Raw genomic sequence first — 24,174 nt, 5'->3', positions numbered from 1 at the left:
AAGTCTCCATTAAAATTCATGTGTTAGTTTAGAAATCCCAAAGCAATCATTTTAGGCCCTTTTAACCACTTCTCCATCGTCCAGTAGCACTGAGCTATCTAAATGACTCTAATAGGCAAAATTATGCAGGAAAAACTTATGATAAAAGTTGACAAATGGTGCTACAAGGAAAGTGGTTTAACAACAGAAACCAATTTACAACAAGGAATAAAGAGGATATAGAACATGAGTGGCCAATTACATCTTAAGGGTATCGTGCTTAATAATTGAGCACTATAATAAAACTACAGAAATCACAGCCAGAGTTAATAACAATTTAAGACATACACTAAAATGTATGATTTTAGAAATTTTAAATATTTTCATAGCTCTGTTTTATTTTCTTTCCCCATCTTCAGAAATTCATTGATTCCAGTTTTCTAAACAAATCCGAGATATAAATGATACATATTTTGGACATGTTACCTAAAGCTCGTTTGAAAGAACTGTGAAGAAGTGAAGATCTTCATTTAAGACCAGTATAAAATGAGCCTGAGTGGGGCTAGTGAAATGAAACAGGTAAGACTAAACTTTAAGTCATAAAAAGATGTCCATGCACTCATTTGAAAAAAAATCCTATTCCTATTTTGATGCTTAAAAAACAAAAAGCATCCTGGTGCTAATTCTAATTCACAAAGTGACCTGAGTGATCCCATATGGAAATCTTCTTATAGAATATCTGCATTTTGTGCCCTGGAAATTCAAATATCCCTCAAACCATCCTTATAGCCTCAGGAGATTTACCAAATCCACCAAATGCTTTAACATTTATAGTAATTTGTTGGCAGAATTTCTTGTGTTAAGAGACATTTATTTTGCAACCCAACATGAAATAGGAATAATAGAAAACGGATGTAACTGTAATTGATACACTTCTAAAATTACGTCTTAAATATTCACTGAACTGGACCACATTTTTCCACATCGTGCAGAGTCTAAGAGCCTATTGATAATGAACAAATGTATCTTTTCCTATAAGCACAGATTAGAAAAAAATGTAATATGGTGAACACAGCACAGCTTAGCCTTGAAATGATGACAAGGTCTTACAGAAATCAGGAAGAAAGTAAATGTGACAGGTTTCTTTTCTGTTTGCTTTCAGGACTGACCTATTGCTCTGGACTATGAGAATAGTTATTACAGAATGAGTCATATGGAAAACACAGGCAAACAGAAGAATACTGAGAATACAAGTACGTGTTATTCTCTCACTGGTAGCTAACTTTAAGGATAAGACATAACAATTGGATAGTAAAAAGTGTCCCCAGAAGATCAATTCCTGAAAGCGATTGTATTTCTTTAAATAACAATCATAGAAGTTTTTTGAAAACCCCAAAATTACTCAAACCCTGTTTTTTGAAAGCAATTATTTCATTTGGAGAAAATAATGGAATCAATTGGTATAAAAGATACACACAAGCAGAATCAAAGCAAATCTGGGATCACAGATCACAGATTATTTTTCATCTTTCAAGAAACAGACTCAATTATATGCACAAAAAAACTGAGGTCTTGGAAAGTTACTTATTACCGTTTGTCAAATTAGAAAATCATAAGCACTTTTTTTGAGCCCATTTGCTAAACAGTAAAGTGTGTTTTCTACTGTGTATACAAAATATGAAAATGTATACTTTTTCTTGTTCAAGAAAGCTTGACAAACTTTGAAGTGTTATATTACATGATGTAACAGCACACTATGTGTTATATTTACCATGATGATATTAATATGTAATGTATTTATTTCCATATTACATTGGTATTCACTTACCACTGTCCCTCACAAAACAACAGCCATTTCAGTATACAGATGGCTAGATAATAAGATAGAAAACTCTTGTCATGACCACAAGACAATCTGCTCACACTGGGTAGGAAAATAGTAAAGGTGAAAAAAGGATTATCAGAAGAAATTCATAAAGCTTAAGCCAAAGTAAACCTGCCTCAGAAGGTAGGATTAGGCTATTTTAAAAAGTCACTTGCATCCTTAAGGAGGAATGACAGCTTTCAACAGCATCTCTGCTTGTTCACGGCTCCACCCTAAGGAGTGTGTAGGTCATGTAACAATATTGACTCTAGGGTCAGACTCCAACTGCTAAGGACACGTCTCCTTAATGCATGTGAAACCCTTCTTTCAAATACAGCTAATTACCAGGTCCAGATATATTTGTTTAAATGACCCATTTCCCACCTATCCAAATTCATTAGCAGCAAATCACTTCAATGGGAAGTTCTAAGGAGTCATGAGATTATTCCCTTCAAACTCCAAAGAATGATGTTTGTGCTCCCTTTATAAATACCCATCTTCTGAAAGATAGAGTTTGTGGGGAAATCACTTCATCCACTTTGGATGTTCATACATTATAAATTACTTTTTATTCCCCCTTCCTTATAATCTCCACCTGCACTGCAATCTAAAAGGATTTCCGACTGTGGGCCTTTATTCAGGGACAACAAAAGACTTGAATGACTGTGAGACTAGGATTCTTTCCAACTTAGACCACAGTATAAAACTGCTGATAGACGGGAAGAAATACAAGGTTGTGCTATAAAACAAGGGCAGAGCGCTAAATGCTAAATTGTAAAGCTGTGGGCTCTTTGAAAATGGCTACACAGAGACGTTTGAACACTTGAGCAAGAGTTTTTTTAAAAACTGGGTCTACAGATCCCACAAAGGGCTCCTCGGATTAAGTTCAGTATATAAATGAGATATCCGAAATAATTGCAAAATTATGTGTGTGTGTACAGGCAAATTTTTTTTGCAGAGAACACTGGTAGATTTTATTATCTAGACCATATAATTTATTGTCCAAAGCACCATACTTTTTTCACCATATTTTGAAAGTGATAATCGTAATATATTTGGCTGTGAGCAAAATTTACATGATTAATATAACTTGAATTGTTAATCAGTAATTTTAATTTATGATATTTACAAGAATTGCTAAAGTGCTTAGAAAAGTTTTGGTAATTACGTTTGCAAATCTGCCCTGTTGGACATTTTAAAAGTTTAAAAGATGTCTTCCCTGGTGGCGCAGTGGTTGAGAGTCCGCCTGCCGATGCAGGGGACACAGGTTCGTGCCCCGGTCCAGGAGGATCCCACGTGCCGCGGAGCGGCTGGGCCCATGAGCTGTGGCCGCTGAGCCTGCGCGTCCGGAGCCTGTGCTCCGCAACGGGAGAGGCCACAACAGTGAGAGGCCCGCGTACAGCAAAAAAAAAAAAAAAAAAAAAAGTTTAAAAGAATTAGATGTACTGGTATTAAATTTGTAAATGTAGGTAAAAATACTTAGGGGAATTTCATTAAAGAATTTTGTACAAGCAGTTATTTAATATATTAAATTTAATATATTGAAATGTAATCAATGGATTAAATTTACCTAATTTAGGTAAATTTAATCCATTGATATTCATTTTAATTTCATTTAATTAAACATCAAGAAACAAGTTCTAGAGATCTGATATACAGCATTATGTTTATAGTTCACCATACTGTATTGCACACTTAACAATTTGTTAAGAGGGTAGATCTCACATGATCTGTTTTTATCACAATAAAAAAAATTCAGACATTGAAATCCTAACTCCCGTACCTCAAAATATGAGTATATTTGGAGATAGTCTTTAAAGATGTAATTAAGTAAAATATGTCATTAAGATGGGCACTAATCCCAGATGACTAGTGTCCTAACAAGAAGAGGAAATTAGAACACAGATAGGTACAGAGGGATGACCGTGGGAAGACATAGGAAGAAGGTGGCATCTAGAAGCCAAGGAGGGAGGCCTCAGATGAAATCAAACTCGCTGATACCTTGATCTCAGACTTTCAGTCTCTAGGACTGTGAGAAAATAAGTTGCTGTTGTTTAAGTCAGACAGTCTATAGTACTTTGCTATATACCAGCCTAGCAAATGAATGTACCAAGTACTTTCCCATTTCTTATTTCATTAAAATCTCAACATACTCAAAACAGACATGTATGGTAATCTTATCCCCGTTTTGTAGATAAGGAAACTGTAGTTTCAGAGATGTTAAGTGATGTCTCTGAGATCATCCAGCAAGTGAACACAGGATGCAGGACTGAGACAAGAATCTTATGGAGCCCACATGCTACCCACTTTCCATTCTTAGCAGGTGACAGACTAGAGGACACCACAGCTTTGGTCTCAGCAATGCCCTTAACAAGTTGTGAGATCTTCACACAGTCATTTATTTTTTAACATCATTTTTTTCATCTGCACAATGAGGGGGTTGAATTGACTATTCTAAAGACTAAATAGACTGAGTCTATATAAAAGGCTTATCAGTTTTAAAAGTTGAGCTCAAATCATTGTTTTCACTCAAACTCCTAAAGAAATGATCTCTGTAAACTCATTTCTAATGAAAATTTACCATTTTGGGAATCACTTCATATTTTGCCTGCAGAAATTAAGGCTCTATCCAAAAATTTAAATACTTTAAAATGTTTTGAAATATTATCTTAACTCATTTCAAAAGTTATTTTTATAGGGCTTGCATCCCATTAGTTAATTTTCTGTTGTTAAAGAGTTCTCTATTCTGAACTTTTAAGGATTGTGCATAGTTTTAAGAACAAAACACAGGATTAAAATTTTTTTACAGAAAACCCAAGTCCAGTCTTAAAATGTTGAGCGAATAATTGTATAACCCTGAATGAGAAAGTAGTTGCAGACCTTACTTTCTAGGTCTGAAAAATGATGTAAATACTTTCCTGCAGGCCTAGCAGGAAAGTCTGCCATTAAATAAAAGAATAGCTGTGAAATGCCTTTGAATTCTTTGGAGGGAAGTTGCTGCAAGGTAATTAATAAAAACTCATAGTGTTAGGATATCTTTTTTCAATAAGTTCCTTAGTTTTAAAATATGATGTGAATGCTTGGTTTGGATTGTTTTCATACCTATAGTGACTATACATTTTGTTTGCCAGAAAGAGGAAGTACATTGTGTAAAGTAATTTATACCATAATGGAGGATAGCAGCTTATATGACTGTAGGGGTTAGAATTGTGTATCACCTCTTGCGTGTTTCCAACTAAATAGAGGCAATCTCCCCAGGAGGGAGAAAAAAAAATTCTACAAACCACAAACTCCATCCAATCACAAAAAGACAAATCAGCCTTCAGGCAAATCAAATGTCTTCAGTTAAAGCTTACCTGGATTTGGCACTCTGCCCATCTTTTCTCAATCTCTTAACAATCTACTTTCACAAACAGTTAAAAACATGCATACTGAAAGGCATTCGTTTGCAACCTTATTCTTAAAAACAAGGAACTCTTTAGCCCAGGGAAGACTTGGGAAAAGAACAGTTCCTCTCCGACTTTGCAACATGTGAATATGGGATTAGTGGGTGGGATTGAGGTGTGCTCAGGTGCATAAATACAGGCTTGGGCTGAGCCAGCATACTAGGAAGCTTGGACTGCATTGAGGCCATCTGGCTCACACAGACAGGTGGGTGGGAAAATCCAGGTAAGGCTCCTGACAGCAGTGTTGGAAGGGCACTTGTTAGAATGAGCTTTGGCCTTTGGTTCCTGTGTAAAGTTGCAGGCAATCCACAGGCAGAGGAGTGCAGGGTAGTTCCATGGGCAGTGAAATGGGATTTGGAGAAGGAATCATGGGATTTCCACCAGAGGCTTACTGGGACCTCTCTTTGGCAGAGCTATGCTCCGGAGCTGGTTGAAGGTAATGCTTTCTCGGTCAGGAAATGAAAGGTTTAAGACTGAGCGAACTCCAGGAGTTTTCAAGCCCGGCACAGGGCCCAGGGTCCCTTGTCTTAGTTACTGAGCCCTGATCACCATCTAATGCTCTGTTTCTTTCCCACTGGCAAAGCAAAGACCCGCAGGACTGTGAAAGCTCAGCTCAGATTGGCTGCTTGGAATTACAGTTCAGAATATTATTGCAAATCAGAAAACAGTTTTCTTTCTGTGTCTAATATAAAGATATCCTTGTTGCTTCCTCAATCTTTAAATTCATGGGATAGGCTGTACAAGGAGAGATCTGGTTGCTTTCCTGAGGCATTTATGAACAGGTACACTGAAACCTCTTGCAAGGCATTCCTTGCTGAAGATAAGAAGACAGAGATATAATGAAAAGTGAAAAGTTCTGGTTTTGAAGGATGTGTGTGTGTGTGTGTGTATGTGTCTCCAAATTATCAATGTCCTCGGTGGTTAGCTTTCTATTTTGAGGTGGTTTATGCAGGCAGTTTGCAGATCACAGTCTATTCAGTAATGAAAACTCAGTACAGTGAATCTCAGAAAGTCAGCTCAGAGCAGGATGTTTGTACAGCAGGAGTTTTATTCGGCTCCCTTGAGTCATCCTGCCATAAAACACGTATAAGATATCAATAGCTCCAGGGCTTCCCTGGTGGCGTAGTGGTTGAGAGTCTGCCTGCCGATGCAGGGGACACGGGTTCGTGCCCCGGTCCGGGAAGATCCCACATGCCGCGGAGCAGCTGGGCCCGTGAGCCATGGCCACTGAGCCTGTGCGTCCGGAGCCCGTGCTCCGCAACGGGAGAGGCCACAACAGTGAGAGGCCCGCGTACCACCAAAAAAAAAAAACAAAGAAGCCTTTGTACCAAAAAGGCTGGAAGACTTGGAGCACACTTTAGTTGTTTCTTTAAAGTGCTGGATAATGAAAATTGTTATTGGCATTTCCATATCTTTATGGGTATAGAAAATGGTTTTTTGCTTTTGTCTTTTTTGAGTGAGATGTTGTGTGGCTACGTACTATGACACAGATAATAACTGGTCAGTTTAATACAAGGCATCATCTGGATTTGGTGACTTAGCAATGTCTTTTTTTAGAATTGGCTAATGCTTAACAAAGGTTCCCACTTGCTCTATCAGAACATGAGAAACTTTACTCCCTAAAAATACTAAGCATTGATGGTCCATCCTGCTTCCCTTGCAGAGTTCAGCTGACTTAATCTGAAACACACACGAATATTAGAGTTAGGTGTTTCTTTTTAGGAAATTTCAGTCTTTGGCTTTATTGGCATCCCAAGTATCCAGCTTCGCATGTTATGGTCCCTGGATAACCCTAGTGATTGGCTAGTGCGGTTCACTTTGCTAGCTAGCTAGCTCACTTCCTCACTCATTCACGGATCTTACCTTGTCATTCACTTTGCCATTCACAAGCATCTGCTTCACAGTAGTGTAACATTCCCTGAGAATTAAATTTGGAATACTGGGAAGGAAAAAAAATAACAGAGAGACATCCATGGGGTTGGTTTCTCTGTGTTATGAGTCCCATAGAATATTTTTTGTGCACTAAAGTACATGCCTACAACCACCTACCCTAACAGGCCTGCACCGAGAGTCAAAGAATTAGTTCACTGAAAGAAACCTGCACTGATGTATTTTAACCAATTCAAAACCAATAGATAGAATTTGAGTAAATGTTACACTAGGGAGAGAGTTTTCTGGGTGCAAGTTTTTAGTTAAAAGATAAAGCTGGCAGTTTCGAAATGAAATAAATCATTTTACTCAGATCTTATTCTTCATTGGCAGTGTCCTCATTTTAACAAAATGTTAAAGAAGTATGTACGTTTAGGGGAATTTTTTCAGGATGGGAAGATGGGAGCCAGCATTGCAAAACGGCACAATCCAAAAGCCTCGGTTCTATGCCCATCTCATGAGTCTTCACTTCTCTGAATTTCAGATTCTTCATCTACAAAATGAGACAATGGGGAGGTGGGAAAAGAGGATATAACCCTTAAGGTGTTTTCCAGTACTACAATTTTTTAAATATAAATTTAAAAGCAAATTCCCTTAGCTATAAGAATATATACATCTATCTACTTATTTTCTTAAAATATATCTATTTCTATATAGATACAGATATATATCTATAGAAATATATCTATTTCTATATTGTCGATTTCTATGGAGATCTTCATATTTTATCTATAGCATATAGAGGTAGAAGATGATATAGATAGATAGATAGATAGATGGTAGATAGATATTCATACTATGTACTCTCAGGAAAATTCTGTGGAAGGTAGTTTTTTACTCCAATTGCACGTGTTCAATCTCATCTAAGCCTCAATTCCTGTTGTATCCCATGGTTGTGCTACAATCTGAAGATTTCGAAAACTGCTAATTCTCTTTTGTTTTATTGACTTTTTGCTTATCTGTTTGTCTTCCATATCAGATTTGCCATGGAGAAGATTTCAGTGTCAGCATTCTTGCTACTTGTGGCCCTCTCCTACACTCTGGCCAAAGAAACCACAGTCAAACCAGGAGCTAAGAAGGACACAAAGGACTCTCAACCCAAACTGCCCCAGACCCTCTCCAGAGGTAGGAGTCAGCTTCTTGTCGGCCTCCAGTTATACTCAATTGGTAAAGATTTAACACTCAGAGCCGAGAGTTGTGTGCTGAGCATATTTTTTATGTGTTGGTTCTAGATTGATCCAAGTTTATCATTGTTTCTGCTTTCTCTAGAGGTTTTTGCTCTTCTTTAGCATCAAGTATATACTGATCCCAGCTTTACCAGTGCTTTTCAACAGCTTTGGACCTGAGAATATAATCACTTTAAATATACTGGTTCATTTTGTTCTAGGTTGGGGCGATCAACTCATCTGGACTCAGACATATGAAGAAGCTTTACACAAATCCAAGACAAGGTAAAGACAAGTTTTACAGAATTCCCTCAAAGCTCTCAAGAGCACCATCTAGTGATCTTTAGCTACACATGAAATCCTACTCATTAAAGATGATCCAATCTCTCTTTGTCTCTTAAAGCAATAAACCCTTGATGATTATTCATCACTTGGATGAATGCCCACACAGTCAAGGTAATTTATACTTCTAAATATAATTTTCTTTATAGGCTTTTAGCTCTAGGGCCAGGGTCCAGATCACTCATCTTTACATCCTTAGCACCTAGCACAGCTGAATTTAAAAGAATATTTTATGTAGTAAAAACATATTTTAAAGTAACTTCAAATATTTCCACAGTTTGTATTAGCCATTGGTTCACATTTTGAAAAAACAAGCTCTAGAATTCATCCTTGACTTCTTATTTTCTCTTACATCTCATATCCAATACATCAGCAAATACCATTGCTTTATCTTCACCATCTGTCTGAAAGCCAGCACCAGCCTCATGGGCACACCACCTGTGCAGTCACACAGGACCCAGTGCTTAGTAGGTTCCTATGCTTGTAAAGCTCTGTTGTTGCTGTCTTAAAATTCGTAATAATTTTTGAACAAGAGGCTCCATATTTTCATTTTGCAATGGGCCCCATATATTATGTAGGTCCTGCCCAAATCCAGCCACCTCCGATTGCCTCACTGCTACTGCCCTCATCCAAACCAAGTTTAGATCTTGCCTTGATCTGTAACAGGCACCTACCTGGTCACCCGACAGTCAGTTCTCCACACGGAAGCCATCATATCCTAACACTCATGTGCTCAAGTGGCTTCTCATCACAGGTAAAATTAAATCCAGATTGCTGATCATGGCCCGAATGGCTGGACATGACCTGGCCCCTGGCTGCCTTTCCTTTCTTACCACTCTCGCCGTGTTTTCCCTCCACTGCATCTAGCCTGGCCATTGTGCTTTCCCTCAAAGCATCCAAACCCATTCCCAGCTCACGGCTATTGCTCTTGCACTCCCCTCTGCCATGTGTGACATATCCCTAACATCTCAGAATGCAGCGCCCTCTCATTTCTATGTCACCTCCTCAAAGAAGTCTACCCTAACCACTCTGTAGCTTTTAAACCTCTTGCTTTGCTTTATTTTTCTTCAAAGTACTGTTATCTCCACCTAAAATTATTTCCTTGTTTATGACCTGTCTCCTACACAAGCATTTGAGCTCTATGAAGGAAGCACATTGTTTTTTTTTCCCCCACTGCTCTATTCCCAGTACATGAAACAGTCCTGCCACATAGTAACCACTCAGTAAATATAGGTAAAAAAATTAAGGGATGAATGAATGAATGATTGGATGAGTCAGTAGCGAAGCAAAGCTAGTCAATGGCCTAGATATTACTTCACTAACCATTTGCAGAAAGGGCGGAGCTGAATATTGTATTACAAATACAGTTCAACTTCAAATCCAACGGAGAATAATGGTTTTGACTGGTGATGAAATGAATGCTTAACAATCTTTTCTTTATATTATAGCTTTAAAGAAGGTATTTGCTGAAAATAAAGAAATTCAGAAATTGGCAGAGCAGTTTGTCCTCCTCAATCTAGTTGTAAGTTTACTCTTCATCCTGCCATTTCTCTGTGGCTTACAATTTGAAATGGATGGTTCATTTTCCCTATACATCTTAGTCATACTGCATTAACGGGGATGTGCTCCAAATATCTCATCTCATAGATTACAATGAGGAAAGATTTTATTTCTTGCATGTCTACATTTTTATTTAGCAATTAATAATTTTAAGTTGTCTGAAAAATACTCTCCTGTGGTCCAGAATTTCTCTGCTGCTGTAATAAGTGGAACGTTTTTGTCATTAAAAATTCCTCGCTGTGCCCCTTTCGCCTGCAGTCCTGGCTGCTCTCCACCCATTCTTAGTCCGTGTGCCATCTCTCCCCAGAAGAGATGGCTCTCCAGGTGTCCAAATCTAATCCTTCCACACGTGCTGTGGCCTCATGCTTTCCCGTCCTACTTCACCATCACCACCCCTCCTGATGGTCAAGCTTTCTGCCTTTACAAGTTCTTCTGCTTGGTATACAAACGGTATCCACTTTCCTTCCGAGAGCAAACAATCAGTAAACTACTCAGAAAACTACTCTCCCTAACTGTATGTCCCTGAAGCTTCTCTCTGTCATCCTCTTTCCAGGTTGACAAGTTGGCTTTTTCAAGGAGCATCCACACCAGCGGTTCTTCCTCACCTCCCTTCCAAGGCACCTCTTCCTCTTTCTACCCCTTAATATGAGTGACTTCATGAGTCTCTACTTGATCTACTTCTCTTTTTATATTTTATATTCTCTATGGACAATTTCATCGGCCATTAATCAATGCCTGCTTACCGATAACTCCCACATCTTCCCCAAACACGCAACAGCTTCCAACTTATGCACACAGCCTAGTTCCAGAAATCTCGTAATCAGCTTCAACTCGACACGTTCAACACCGAATTGATCAGTGAGGCCCAGGTTTTTCAAAAAGCTCTTTTTTCTCTATTCCTTATTCCATTAGAGTGTTATTCTAGATTTGAGCCTCCCACTCACCTCCGGCAGTCAAGAAGCCCTGTGGTTCTAACTTTGAAATATTCCTGCTATTGGTCACTTCCCTATCAATTGAGGACCGCTGTTTTAGCCTAAGAGTTTTTCACCTTGCCTAGCTTATTGCAGTATTACTAAGTGGCTCCCTGCCTACAAAATAAATCCCATCTAATCCCACATGATTGTCGGGGTAATCACTCTAAAAACCAAATTGCAATCATGGCACTTCTAACACCCCTCCAGTGGTTCTTTTTTTCTTAATATTTTTTCTTTTTATTGTGATAAAAGTCACATACTATAAAACATAGTATTTTAACCATATCTAACTGTACAGTTCAGTGGCACTAAGTACACTCACATTGTTGCACAACTCTCACCATCATCCATCTCCCGAATTTTTCACCTTCCTAAACTGAAGCTCTGTCCCCTTTAAACACTAACTCCCCATTCCCCCTCCCCACTCCCCCCACCGTCCCCCTTTGGCCCCTGGCATCTACCAATGTACTTTCTGACTCTATGAATTTGACTACTGTAGGTACCTCACATAAGTGGAATCAAACAGTATTTGTCTGCCCCTAATGTATACTGGAATGCATTTCTAAGGTTAACTTAATATGTGTCCTACAAACAGATTGTACCTTCTTTTTTCTTCCCCCTGTGCTATATAGTAGGCCCTCACCAGCCATCTACTTCATACGTAGTAGTGTATATTTTTATGTCAACCCCAATCTCCCAATCCGTCCCACCCCCCTCTCCCCACTTGGTGTCCATACATCTGGTCTCTATGTCTGTGTCTCTATTTCTGCTTTGCAAATAGGTTCATCTGTACCATTTTTCTAAATTCCACATATATGCGTTACTATATGATAGTTGTTTTTCTCTTTCTGACTTACTTCACTCTGTATGACAGTCTCAGTGGTTCTTATTTATTTATGAGCAGATGTAAACACTGTGGCATGGTGTTCAAGGCCAGTCAGAAGGCAGCCCCTGAAGTAGCTTTCTAGCATCTTCTCTCACTACCGCCTCAGGTATCCCTATCCTTTAGTCCCATCCAAACACTTGGTTATATAAAGTGCTAGGCCTTTCCTCTACCTTTGTATAATCTTGGTTATATAAAGTGCTAGGCCTTTCCTCTATATAAAGTGCTAGGCCTTTCCTCTACCTTTGTATAATCTTCCCCCCTCCACTGCCTGGAGTGCCCTCCTTTTCTATATAACTGACTCCTATTTACTTTTTAAAGATTCCTCTTTACCCACTTCAGAAAGTCCTAGCAGAACCTGCAGATAAAGCTAAATGTCCTGCTCTGGGCATCCAATGCACCTGTATATCCTTCATCATAACATTTCACCCCCTGGATCCTAAATATTCCTTTTCCTACCTGTATCTCCCTGTTAAACAAAGAAAATTAAAAAATGATAAATGGATAAACGAATTCTCAAGATAATCCTGTTTTTGCAGATTCTCTAAAAATGACTTTCTTTTTTTTTTTTTTTTCATTATGCTAGCTCCTCCTACCTCATCCAAGCTCCTTCCCCAAACACTGTATTCCTTCCAAATTCTCCCTTACTGAGTTTTCTGGCTCTTTGTTCACCACATGCATCAGCTTTTTACCTCATGTTCTACCTCACAGGCTGCTCTGTCTTATTATTTCATGCATGTAACTTGCCTCCCCATCTATATTATAAACTCTCTGTGTTAAAGGTGTGCCTTATAGTGTCTTAAGATGCCTAGCCCAGGGCTTGCCTGGTGGCGCAGTGGTTGAGAGTCCACCTGCCGATGCAGGGGACACGGGTTCGTGCCCTGGTCTGGGAAGATCCCACATGCTGCGGAGCGGCTGGGCCCGTGAGCCATGGCCGCTGAGCCTGCGCGTCTGGAGCCTGTGCTCCGCGACGGGAGAGGCCACAACAGTGAAAGGCCCGCGTACCGCACAAAAAAAATATATATATATGCCTAGCCCAGTAATGGACACACTGTTTTAACAAGTTTGAAAATAACTGAAGAATATAAACAAACTGAAAGCTGCTTTTTTTTAAATCTTAGTATGAAACAACTGACAAACACCTTTCTCCTGATGGCCAGTACGTCCCCAGGATTATGTTTATTGGTAAGTGAAAGTGACAATGAGATGAAACACACTCTGAACATTACACAAGTGCCGCCACATCTCTGCCTCTGTCCTCCACACCGTCACGCGCTGCTCCACCATGGCCAAGGCCACGACGAAGCTCTACTGGGGAGGTTTAACTTTCAGCTTCACAACCTATTTTCATGAGGAAATGCAAGCTTCTACCTATCTCCATACATGACATTTTTTCTTCATCTGCTAATTCTAACTTCTCATCTTCTGCCACAAGTACACCTGAGAAAGAAGCACCCTGTTAACTGTTTAAACGTATTAATCATTTCCCTGAATTGTATCAGGTCTGTAAATATTTAATCAGGCAAACTTTTGATTCCTGTGCTGGATTTTTCTTTCTGACATTTTCTGATCATTATTTCTAGGCAAGTTATGAATATGGGCTGAAAGAAACAAAAATCAAAGGAGACATGCTCCTTCCGGCCACTGGTACTTTTCACGTGCCGTTCCCTCTGCTGGAAAGCTTTTCTGCTTCCCCCCTTGGTACCCCCAGGTCACCTGGTTAATCACTGTCATTCACTGACCTGCTCAAACTCCCACGATGTGCTCTTGTGGCACCATGTTCCTCTCAATGGTCACTCTTCCCTCAGTTTTAATTTTGTATTTATTGGGTGATTGTTGAATAAATGTTGCCCCCCCCCACGTGGCAGGGACTAGATCTTCTTCAGCTCACCATCGTATTTTCAGCATGACCCTGTGGTAGGCTCACAATAAGTATTTGTTAAATGACTGAACAAATGCACTGAGTTTGGCTTTGATCAAAGTGATACTGATAAAAGGGCAATCCACAATTAAATCCATCACATAGCAGAGCTCACTCGGATCAAGCAGATCAGCTCTGTAAGGCATCCAAGTTCACACTAACCTATAAAACGGGGGCAAGAAAAAGTGAAGGGAGAAAAGGAGGAAGGCTGAACTAGAGCTAATCTTACAGATTTGGTTTTGTTACGATTTAGAAAATTTAGACCCTTAAATGAAAGGGCCCTTATAGGTCATCCAGTCACACCCTGTGCAGGAATTCTTTTCAGAGTGCTCCTGTCTAAGGGCTTTTTAACCCCCGTTCAATTCCTTTCGTCATAAGAACTAGGTCCCAGGCAGCTTGCTCCTTCCGGCTCAGTAGTTCTCCACGAGGCCTGCACATGTGAATTGCCTGGAAGATCTTAAACATCAAGCTGCCCAGGTTACACCTCAAACCAATTAAATCAGCATCTCAGTGGCTAGGACGCAGGTGGCAGTCTTTGAAAGCTCTGCAGATGACTCCACTGTGCAGCTGAGGCTGTAAGCCAGTGCTTGGGAGGTGAAAAAGCTTTTCTGATGTCACTGTACTATAAAGATGAGACCCTGTGTCTGTATCCTCTACACCGAGCAGAAGTAGAGTAGGTCTTAAGTCTTTCTTGAACAAACGAAAGTCCTGTAATTTAAGTCTGCTGGTCCTAGTCCAACATGCTGAAACGACAGGGATTGTCCATCAAGTTCAGGTGACAGACTTGGCATCCATGTGGCTGGGCCTCATCTTTCCTCTTCATCTAATTCTCAGGACACGGCCCATAGTCTCCTTCAATCACTTATCTCAAGGCAAGGTTGCTAGGCCTTTGCATATCCTACTACCTCCCTTCTGGATGCATCTTATTTATACCTGTTTCTTTCCTCATTAACTGATAACTTCAAGTAAATATAAAACACGAAAAAAAAAAAAGGATTTAAACCTTTAGGAATATACGTATAAGGGAAGATGCCTAAATCTCTATTTTTAAAATGCAGCTACTTAACAATAAAGTAAAAAAACTACACACTTATTTCACCTTGGCTGGTCTTAAGGGCTTGCATTCTTTTATTCATTTAAAAAACAAACAAAAAAAAACTTTGGTTTGGAAAACTAGCATTTGATGTGAGTTCCTAATTATCCAGGTTGCTCTTGGTAACATATTTCAATTACAATATAATCATTTCAAAAATTTTAAATAATTCTTTAGTAGAGAATGCCAATGTTTTCACCAAAAAACAAAACACCATCCCAAGAATGTATATTATCCTATTTTCAGGTTACTATAGATAGGGCAGCAGGGTTCTTAACCTTTTCCACAAATAGCACTGCACGGCTCTTGAATGCTCCCAGTTTGGCTTTGGGTACCAGCTGCAGAGGCCAGGTTGCAGACTGGATGGAGTAGAATCTCATCCAGCAGGACACATTGTGTTCTTTTCATGGGATATGGATAAACATGTAGGCTTCATCATGCAATAGGGGTTATTTTGAAACATAGTACTCCATTCCCTTTGGCTTTTTCTTTGTAGACCCATCCCTGACAGTTAGAGCCGACATCACTGGAAGATACTCAAATCGTCTCTATGCTTACGAACCTTCGGATATGGCTCTATGTAAGTGTTACCTCCTTTGAACATCTGTTTCACTGCTGTACTGGAAGGAGAGCTCACATGGGGAGGGAAGAAAAAGCTGTGCTCAGAGACCCCAGAGAACCAGTCTGACCCTAACTGGCCTTGTGTCCTCCAGCAAATTACATTCAAGCATTGATCTCACTTTTTTAAAAACTCAATTAAAGATGAGTTATTTAGATTAGGTATCTTTTCCTCTAGGAGAATCCTAGGATCATATTACCTCCTTTTCAGGTTTCTCTTAGGCTCACTTAACTCCTTCTACCACAGACCTGAGCGCAATAGTAATCGTACCATTACAATAGCAATAGCAGCAATCTGCATGCTTTGTTAAATGCTTTTCTCCAAGTAACAAAAGTGAAATAATTTAGTTCAGCTTATTAAAGTTGAATTCAAGTTCAATTTTAAAGATCAGTAAGAAAGATGGTTCCAAATAGTTGCCAAGATACTGACTTCCCCTGGGGTTGCCATAACATTAAAAACAAAAAAAGTGTGAGACTCAAGGCAGATGAAGAACCTCAATGGGAGACTGTATCTAGTTGTGACATCTAATTAGTCCTTCTGGGAAGAAAATTGAGTCTTGTCATAAGAACCAATTCACTCAATGACTAGTGACTATGTAGACCTGCACTGCCCAATATGTCAGCCATTAGTCACATGTAGCTGTTTTAATTAAGGTTTTAAAATTCAGATCCTCAGACACGGTAACCATATTTAAAGTACTCAGTGAATAGGCACTGACTATTTTTCATCATCACAGAAATTTCCGTTGGGTGGCACCAACCTAGAACGTTATGCTGGGAAGGATTATGAGGTTGTGTCTGGGCAGCAGGAAAGAATGTCCTGGTCCATTATCAATGTCTCCAGTAGGTTCTGGGTGCGCCAAGGGAAGCACATTCCAAATGTATTGACCATTCCTGAGATAACAGTATAGATCTTAATAAGACTTTGGGTTCCTTAAAGGCAGGTATTCCGCACAGGTAATATCACCGTGCCTTGTAAAACAAGGCAGTTAAAAAACATTGGAAGAGAACTAGATTATAATAATAAAAGCCATTTCACATACTTTTAGAAAAAAATTTACAAGGTTACCAACATTCATGCTATATCTATCAATGTGATTTCTGATGATGTGCTGACTCTCATAACTTTTTCCCACATTAGTGCTTGACAACATGAGGAAAGCTCTCAAGTTCCTGAAGACTGAATTGTAGAGAAAAGACAAAATCTGCAAGCTCCTCCCTTTGTGTTGGGCCTTGAGACTTGGAACCAGAGGAGATTTTAGAAGACTGTGGAGAAGGCAGAAGCACTGGTGAACCTACTGATTAGATGATGGTTTCATGTTACAACAGCTCTTTTTTTAAATTTTGTCTTAAGTATACATGCATGAAAACAATATCTTATACTATGATAGTGAGCCATGATTTTTTTAAAAATAAATCCTTTTAGGGGTGTTCAAACTGTTTTTTTCCCCCAATTTGGTCTTTCACAGAAAAGCTATTCGGTTCATTCACCAAATAGGATTTTCATACACACAAAATGTTCCAAAAGAGGACAAGACAAACCTAGTTCAAGCAACAAAGCCCAAAAACAAAGTTATCACCTCATCTCGCTACAGTTTCTCACTGGGTGACTAAAAGTAGGCATGAGCTTGAACAACAGAAGTATCAAACAATACGCTCTAGTGTGAAAGAATATCTACAAAGGCATCCCAGGAAAATCAATACATAATTGAAGACCACCCCTCCTCACCCTGGCCAGAAACCCCAATGGACACTCTTGAATTTAGCAATCCAGTTTTAGTTAGATTTTGCTCTCTGAGAAAGCCTCTGGCAGGTAGCTTTCTCCTTCAGAAGACTAATTTTGTAAAAAAAAGTTCATTCAGGGCTTCCCAGGTGACGCAGTGGTTGAGAGTCTGCCTGCTGATGCAGGGGACACGGGTTTGTGCCCCGGTCTGGGAAGATCCCACATGCCACGGAGCGGCTGGGCCCGTGAGCCATGGCCGCTGAGCCTGCGCGTCCGAAGCCTGTGCTCCGCAACGGGAGAGGCCACAGCAGTGAGAGGCCCGAGTACCGCACAAAAAAAAAAAAAAAAAAAAGGTCATTCAAAGAACATCTGTATCCTTAAACACACCCTAATGAAATTGTGAAAATTAAACTCATAATATATTTGTTTTCTTAAGGTTTTAGAGTACTGGCCGGGAATAAATTCAGTTGATATGTTCCCATCTTCTTCACCCAAATGTGACCTGCTGGGTCAAGAGCAAAGGGCACTGACATCATGTCCATGGGGTAGAGATCAGAGGTTACTACTTATCTTTGGAAGAGGTGAAAGAGGAGGTGCCATCAGATAGGGGAGCACTTTAACTACTTTTAACTCTTTATTCTGCTAATAAAAATTAGAACCATGTATTCATTACTTCACTACATATTTACTCTCACATTCATTGTTAGATAAAATTCCTTTATCACCCCAACCCCACTGCGTTCTTTGGCCCCTGAATGGCTGCGACAGTCTGTGCAATGCTTTGTCTATTGGTTATCTATTGCTTGTCTTAATTAACTTTTTTTGTTTGTTTGTTTGGATACAGCCTTTTCTGAATAGATTCTTTGGCATTATTAACTTTCCCCAGTTAATACTTTTTAAAATACTTTTCCCTCACACAGTACTGTCAAAGAGCTCTGCAACAGAAACCTATGTTGTTGATTTAATGACATATAAATCCTCAGCAAAAATATCACCAGAGGGACTGGGTGCCCTCCTTGTAAGTAGGTAAGCTACATGTACTTAAAAAGGTAAAATATCCCATTTAGAAAGCTCTCTGAGGGTTAACTGGAGGAAAAAAACAGTTTCCACGTGTATAAACAAATATTTTGAATGACAACTTCTAAGCTCTTCAGGTTTCCTTTACTGTACAGCAAAATAGTTTCTTTTTTAAATTGGGCTGATGTGAAATAAGATTAAATCCTTAAAATTTATTGAATGACATGCTATTTTAGCCACCCATATACTTTTTAAAATATAAATACATCTCTGAGAAGTCAAATGTCAAGGCTGCAAGGAAAATGAGTCTCCCTTAGAAAAGTGACAGAGCAATAGTCATTAAAAAAAAAAAAAAATTGATCAACTTTGACCCAGTCTCCTCTACTTCTGAGAATTTGTCCTAAGAAAATCATTCAAGAGAAACTGTTCTGTGAAGATGCCAATGGCAACATTATTTAAACATACCCAAAGAAAGGGGCCACCTCCAAATCTAATGAATACATAATTAACACAAAGTGCACTATGTTGTCATCTATAAGTTATAAACATCACAGAGAAACAAAAAGGGTAAGTGAAAAAGAATTTAAGAATTTCTATGCTATAATTGCAACTATAGGACATGTGTACTTAACAAAGGTTAGAAAGAGAAGTTGCAAACATAAAAATGGTTGTTTTAAGCTCATGGAAATGTTAACAATGCCTGCTCTTTCTACCAAACCCTTTACTGTCATCTCACAATCTTTCCTTTGTGTTTAAATAAATTTAAGTGAGAGCATCTCTTGAGAGAGAAATGGAAGAATGCCTTAAGACTAGAGTATTATTTTGAACAGCTGAATTAAAATGTTGGTAACCTAGGGGGGATGTAAAATGGTACAGCCACTATGAAAAAAATATAACCGTTCCTCAAAAAACAAATACAGAATTACCATACAATCTGATAATTCCACTTCTGAGTAGGTACCCAAAAAGATATCTGTATACTCACATTCACAGCACCATTGTTGACAATAGCTGGGAGGTAGAAGCAAACCAAATAGCCACTGATGGATGAATGTGTAAACAAAATGTGCTTTACATAGAATGCAATATTCCACAGCCTTTAAAAGAAGGAAATTCTGACATATGGATGAACATGGAGGACATTATGCTAAGTGAAATAAACCAGTCACAAAAGGACAAATACTGTCTGATTTCACTAAGATGAGGTATCTAGAGCAGTCAAGTTCATACAGATAAAGTGGAATGGTAGTTGCCAGCAGCTGAGGGGAGGGAGGAATGAGGGGGTTACTGTTTAACAGATACAAAGTTTCAGTTTGGGAAGATGAAAACCTTCTAGAAACGGATGGTGGTGACAGTTGTGCAACAATGTGAATGTACTTAATAACACTGAACCCCCTATGCACTTAAGACAGTTAAAATGATACATTTTATTCTATGTATATGTTACCACCTTAATTTTTTTTTATCAGTTTTATCTGAGGTTAGGAGGGAGAGGACTAACTTTGAAAAATGAGTAACAAAAGTCATCTGTAAAAGTCATTTACGTAGATGATCAACATACCTGACTAAACCTTTATTACCTGTTTTAGAACCGCAGTCTTCTTCAAACGATCACCTATAACCAGCTATCTCTGCTTTGGTTTTTTGCTTGTTCGATGCCTCCAGTAATCCTAAGTAGGTACTGAGGTCCTCGTATTTAGTAATCACTGTTGAGAATGGGAGCTGGAGGGAGAAGAGAAAGAGCTCGAAGGCAAGCACGAAACTTTCCAGTACCCCACCAGTGAGGCAGACTTCAAAGTCCAGATGAAGTCAGCCTAACTTATTAAGAGGCCACCTGTCAAGTTGTGACATCATCAACCTGTCAAAAGCAAGATCCCAAAAGTAAGCAGAAACGGTTTCACCCTCCAAGTGATGTCAAAGTCCGTTCTTTGACATATATTTTCACTCACAGGGAACTCCCTCAAGCCCTTCTTTGAAAATGAATTCCAAAAGCTGAGTTTCCTCAGCAGAGAAGAGGACCGGAGAAGCAGCCTGGCACATGGTATAGGGGGGGCTGCTCTTCCCCTTTCCCATTGTTTCAAGAGTCATTTCAACGACTACAATTGTGATCATGACATTCCAGATAAACTTCAACATGAAAAGCTGTGGTCTCTTTTCTCTTTCTCTTTCTCCCTCCCTCTCCCTCTGGAGTCAGGTGGAGGTGTGGGGTGAAGGGCATTGCCCCTTTAAAATTGTTTAGAAAACATTCATTGAAAACCCACCTTGTAATTGCACCTGGCATAGAGAGCCAGGTGTAAAAGTTAACTGCTAGACCCAAACATACCAAGTGCAGAACAACTTTACACAAATCCCTTCACTTATCCAGAAACCTGGACAACTTGGTCTTTAACCTTATTGTCATCTGCAATAAAACAACTGATATGTGAATGATCCTATTTGTATAATCATGATGCCCAAAAGTGGTTTTCCCCTAGAAAATACTATGTAAAAACGTGATTCTAACTTTCTCAGTACCAGCTAAAGGGTGAAACAGTTTCATATATTTAGTCAGTGCATTTTCAAAAGGATGAAAAACTCAAACAGGGTTAAACAAATATTTAGAAAAACTGTGGGAGGAGGTTTTTGGCTGAAGAAACTAAGAACTAAAAGCCACCCTTCTGGTTTCTTTTTCTTCTGAAAGGTTCCATTCAGCAGCATATTACTTAGGTTGAACATGCATAACTGGTTTTCACAAACTCACTGTCGCTTAGATAACACAGTAGCTGAGATGAATTTAAGCTATATGAGCTTGGATTTCCAGAATTTATAACCTAACTTTTTGTTTCCCTTTGTATTAGGCCTTATATTTTCTAAAATTTCAACTTTAACATCAAGGCTGACTGGGTAAATGTTCTGAGAAACATTTCTCTAAATGAAATAAGTCCACAGAGAATGAAAGAATTTTTTAAAATAGGTTTTTTGTTTGTCTGCTTTTTAATAAATGCTAGGTTTAGAAGAAAGAAGCTCTGGAGTCTTGAGTTGGCCTTACAGACATTTGTTACCGCTCCAGGACAGACCCTGATTTGAAACGTACCCTCCTCTGAGGACACAAAATGTGTTTGTGGCAACATTTTGTGCACAAGAGGCAGTGGCCCTCCTGTCATCCTGGGATCAGCCTGACCTCGGCAGGCTCACCAGCAGCCATTCAGAACTCGGGACAGTATTCAGAGTTTAGTAGTCCTAAAGATTCTTGCTTCTCAGTCCCTGGTCTGTAACTAGGGTGACCTAAATAAGGCCATTGCAATTAGAGTACAAACCAAGGCTATGGGTTGGTTCTCTCTGGAACAGCCCTTGCCACATAAAATCATTCACACCAAGAAAAGTGTTCTAGTAGGAAATTCCAGAACTTCATGGAAACTTCAAAATGCAACAAAGCAAACCGGGAAAATACAAAATGCCTTAAAGGAAGACGGAGTCCAAAAATCTCACTTCTTTCATGAGTCACTTACAATCTCATCTTATGTTACAAGTGGCAACACTTATACGGTCGCCCAGAGCTCAATATGAAATTGAAGGAGGGCAGAATACGCCACCCCACAATGTGCCTCTTCGGCATTAAGATTATTTTGAGTTGATTATTTTTGAGAAAGAACAGACAGGAGAAGCTCTGAAAACAGAGTAGAAATTTACTCTTCTGTAAGGTAAATTTACACTTAAATCTCCATTTGTGAAGGTGTCTCCTTCTCTGTACCAGGAAGAAAAGGATGATTCCAAGTCACAAGAAACTCTTTTATCAATGGCACTGGCTTAAAACCGCTAACAAACCTTATCCTTATTTACTGTGTCTCTCCTAGTAACCTCCCATAACTGGCTTCCTGACGGCCCCCCTCCCATACACACACACCTTTCTTTTGCCTTTAGCTGAAGATGTGGTATTTAAGATGATGGCTTGAGCCATCTCGAGGAGTTAAGCAGTTTTTCTGGATATTTCCTATGTATACATGAGGTATACATGTTAATAAATTTCTGTTGTTTCTCTTGTTATCTGTCATTTGCTACACGGGGTCTCAGCCAAGAACTCAGAAGAACAGAGAAAAAATTATTTTTCTTCCCCTACAACAGCATGGGAATTGCACCAAGGGAATTTAGTTTTCTTGAAAGATGAGCCAGTCTTCCAGAGGCATGTAAGTGACTCACCCTCAAAATGCTCTAAAATTCTATAGATTAACTATTTATCCTCTTTCTTGGTCTAAAAGCCATCAAAACAATTACTAATGAAATACCATATACTACATAAAATATAAGACAGGAAATTAGTAATTTTTAGTAACAGGAAAGAACTTTTACATAGTTTTCCCCCCAAAATGAGCGACTTCTCTTTTAAAAAACAATTATCGCTATGGAGAAAATAATAGACACTGAAACATTTCAAGGAAAGATTTTGGGATGACTACTGGTGCTGGAAGTTAATTCCATGGCCGGATTATACACTGAAATAGCAACACTCAGCTCTAGGTCAGTCAAAGGGAACCCGAAGCAAAAAAGAGAAGAATTCCACTTCACTTAATTCATCTATCAATCCTTCCATTACTTTCTTTTAATTCAAACATTCATAGACGAAGAAAGGTTTCCATACTCAATTTTTTAACATAATATACAGAACCACAATACTATTTAAATTCCAAATTATGGGAGATCACATTCAAATACGCTTGGATTTGACGAGTTGCTGTGACAATACAGAGAAATTTCACGGAAGAGGTATTTAGAATTTGTAAGATAGTCAAATATCTTTCTGCTATGTGGGCCAACGCATTAATAGTAACTTGATTAAAAAGGCAGTCTTTTGGACTTCAAATTATTATAAAAGAATATCAAGATTATATAGATATACTTTCTGAATTTCTCAAACTCATTTCATTTTGAAGGCTGAAGGCAAATGTTACATATTAGAACATTCATGAAACCATTTCTCCTTTGCACTTACCTGTAAAAATCAAAAACTAAACCACAATTTCCTAAAGACCTAGCTATTTCTAGAGTACATTAGTATAATCAGAAAGACTACTAGAACTAAATTATCACTTTTATGTTAACAATTTTCACCACAACATCTTTCCTAATAAAAGGACAAAAAAATTGAGGAATTTAGATTTCCCTTATTGAACTTAACAGAATAGAATCTCATACTTTCTGGCTTTAATAAACTTCAACTCCTTTTTCCAGTGGGAACTATCTACACAGCACAGTGCCACATACAATTAATTATTCCAGTGAGATGTACATTTAGATTCACAATATGATCAACACAATAGTGCCATACAAAGTTTTTCTGCAGGTAAAAACGCTAAGAAAGGCCACAGTGGACAGTGCCAGACACTGTGAAAAACAGTAGATTACAAGGTACCACTGAGGTTCAGAGGAGACCACAAGTTTCAGATTTTTTCAGCAATGGAAAAAGAAAAACATTTAGAGAAACATAAAAATATATCATTCACTGTCAATTATGTAATTTTTCATATACTGTTTCCTTAAACAGGCAAATTAGCTTAACTTAGAGGAAATGTACAAGATCAGAATATGAAAGATTTTTCTTGTTTTCTCATCAAAGGAATGCACTAGGATTAGCACGAGGATCTTTCTGGTTCCTGTATCTGTAGGTCAGCCAAACACCCAGGAT

General features: G+C 38.8%; 2 protein-coding genes across 2 annotated transcripts in view; one reads left to right on the top strand and one right to left on the bottom strand.

Moving 5' to 3' along the window:
• The window catches only part of TSPAN13 (tetraspanin 13), a 61,975-nt gene that overhangs the window by 4,853 nt on the left and 32,948 nt on the right, over positions 1 to 24,174 (bottom strand). Inside the window, exon 6 of the mRNA XM_022587538.3 lies at positions 1 to 24,174. This exon is cut by the window's left edge and continues 4,853 nt beyond it. Within this exon, the coding sequence (XP_022443246.1) occupies positions 24,100 to 24,174 (75 nt within the window). The 3' untranslated portion in view covers positions 1 to 24,099.
• AGR2 (anterior gradient 2, protein disulphide isomerase family member) lies at positions 7,147 to 15,757 on the top strand. The gene is made up of 6 exons (XM_022587551.3): positions 7,147 to 8,343; positions 8,606 to 8,669; positions 8,788 to 8,840; positions 10,175 to 10,248; positions 13,265 to 13,328; positions 15,654 to 15,757. The coding sequence occupies exons 1-6, from the start codon at positions 8,205 to 8,207 to the stop codon at positions 15,755 to 15,757; spliced, it is 498 nt and encodes a 165-aa protein (XP_022443259.2). The 5' UTR covers positions 7,147 to 8,204.

The sequence above is a fragment of the Delphinapterus leucas genome, chromosome 9, assembly GCF_059928025.1.
Source record: "Delphinapterus leucas isolate spDelLeu-1000000601 "Yukka" chromosome 9, BTC_Dleu_Yukka2, whole genome shotgun sequence".
In the NCBI taxonomy this organism is placed as follows: Eukaryota; Metazoa; Chordata; class Mammalia; order Artiodactyla; family Monodontidae; genus Delphinapterus; species Delphinapterus leucas.
Note: the sequence above shows the minus strand (reverse complement) of the source record. Positions and strands in the feature narration are given on the sequence as shown.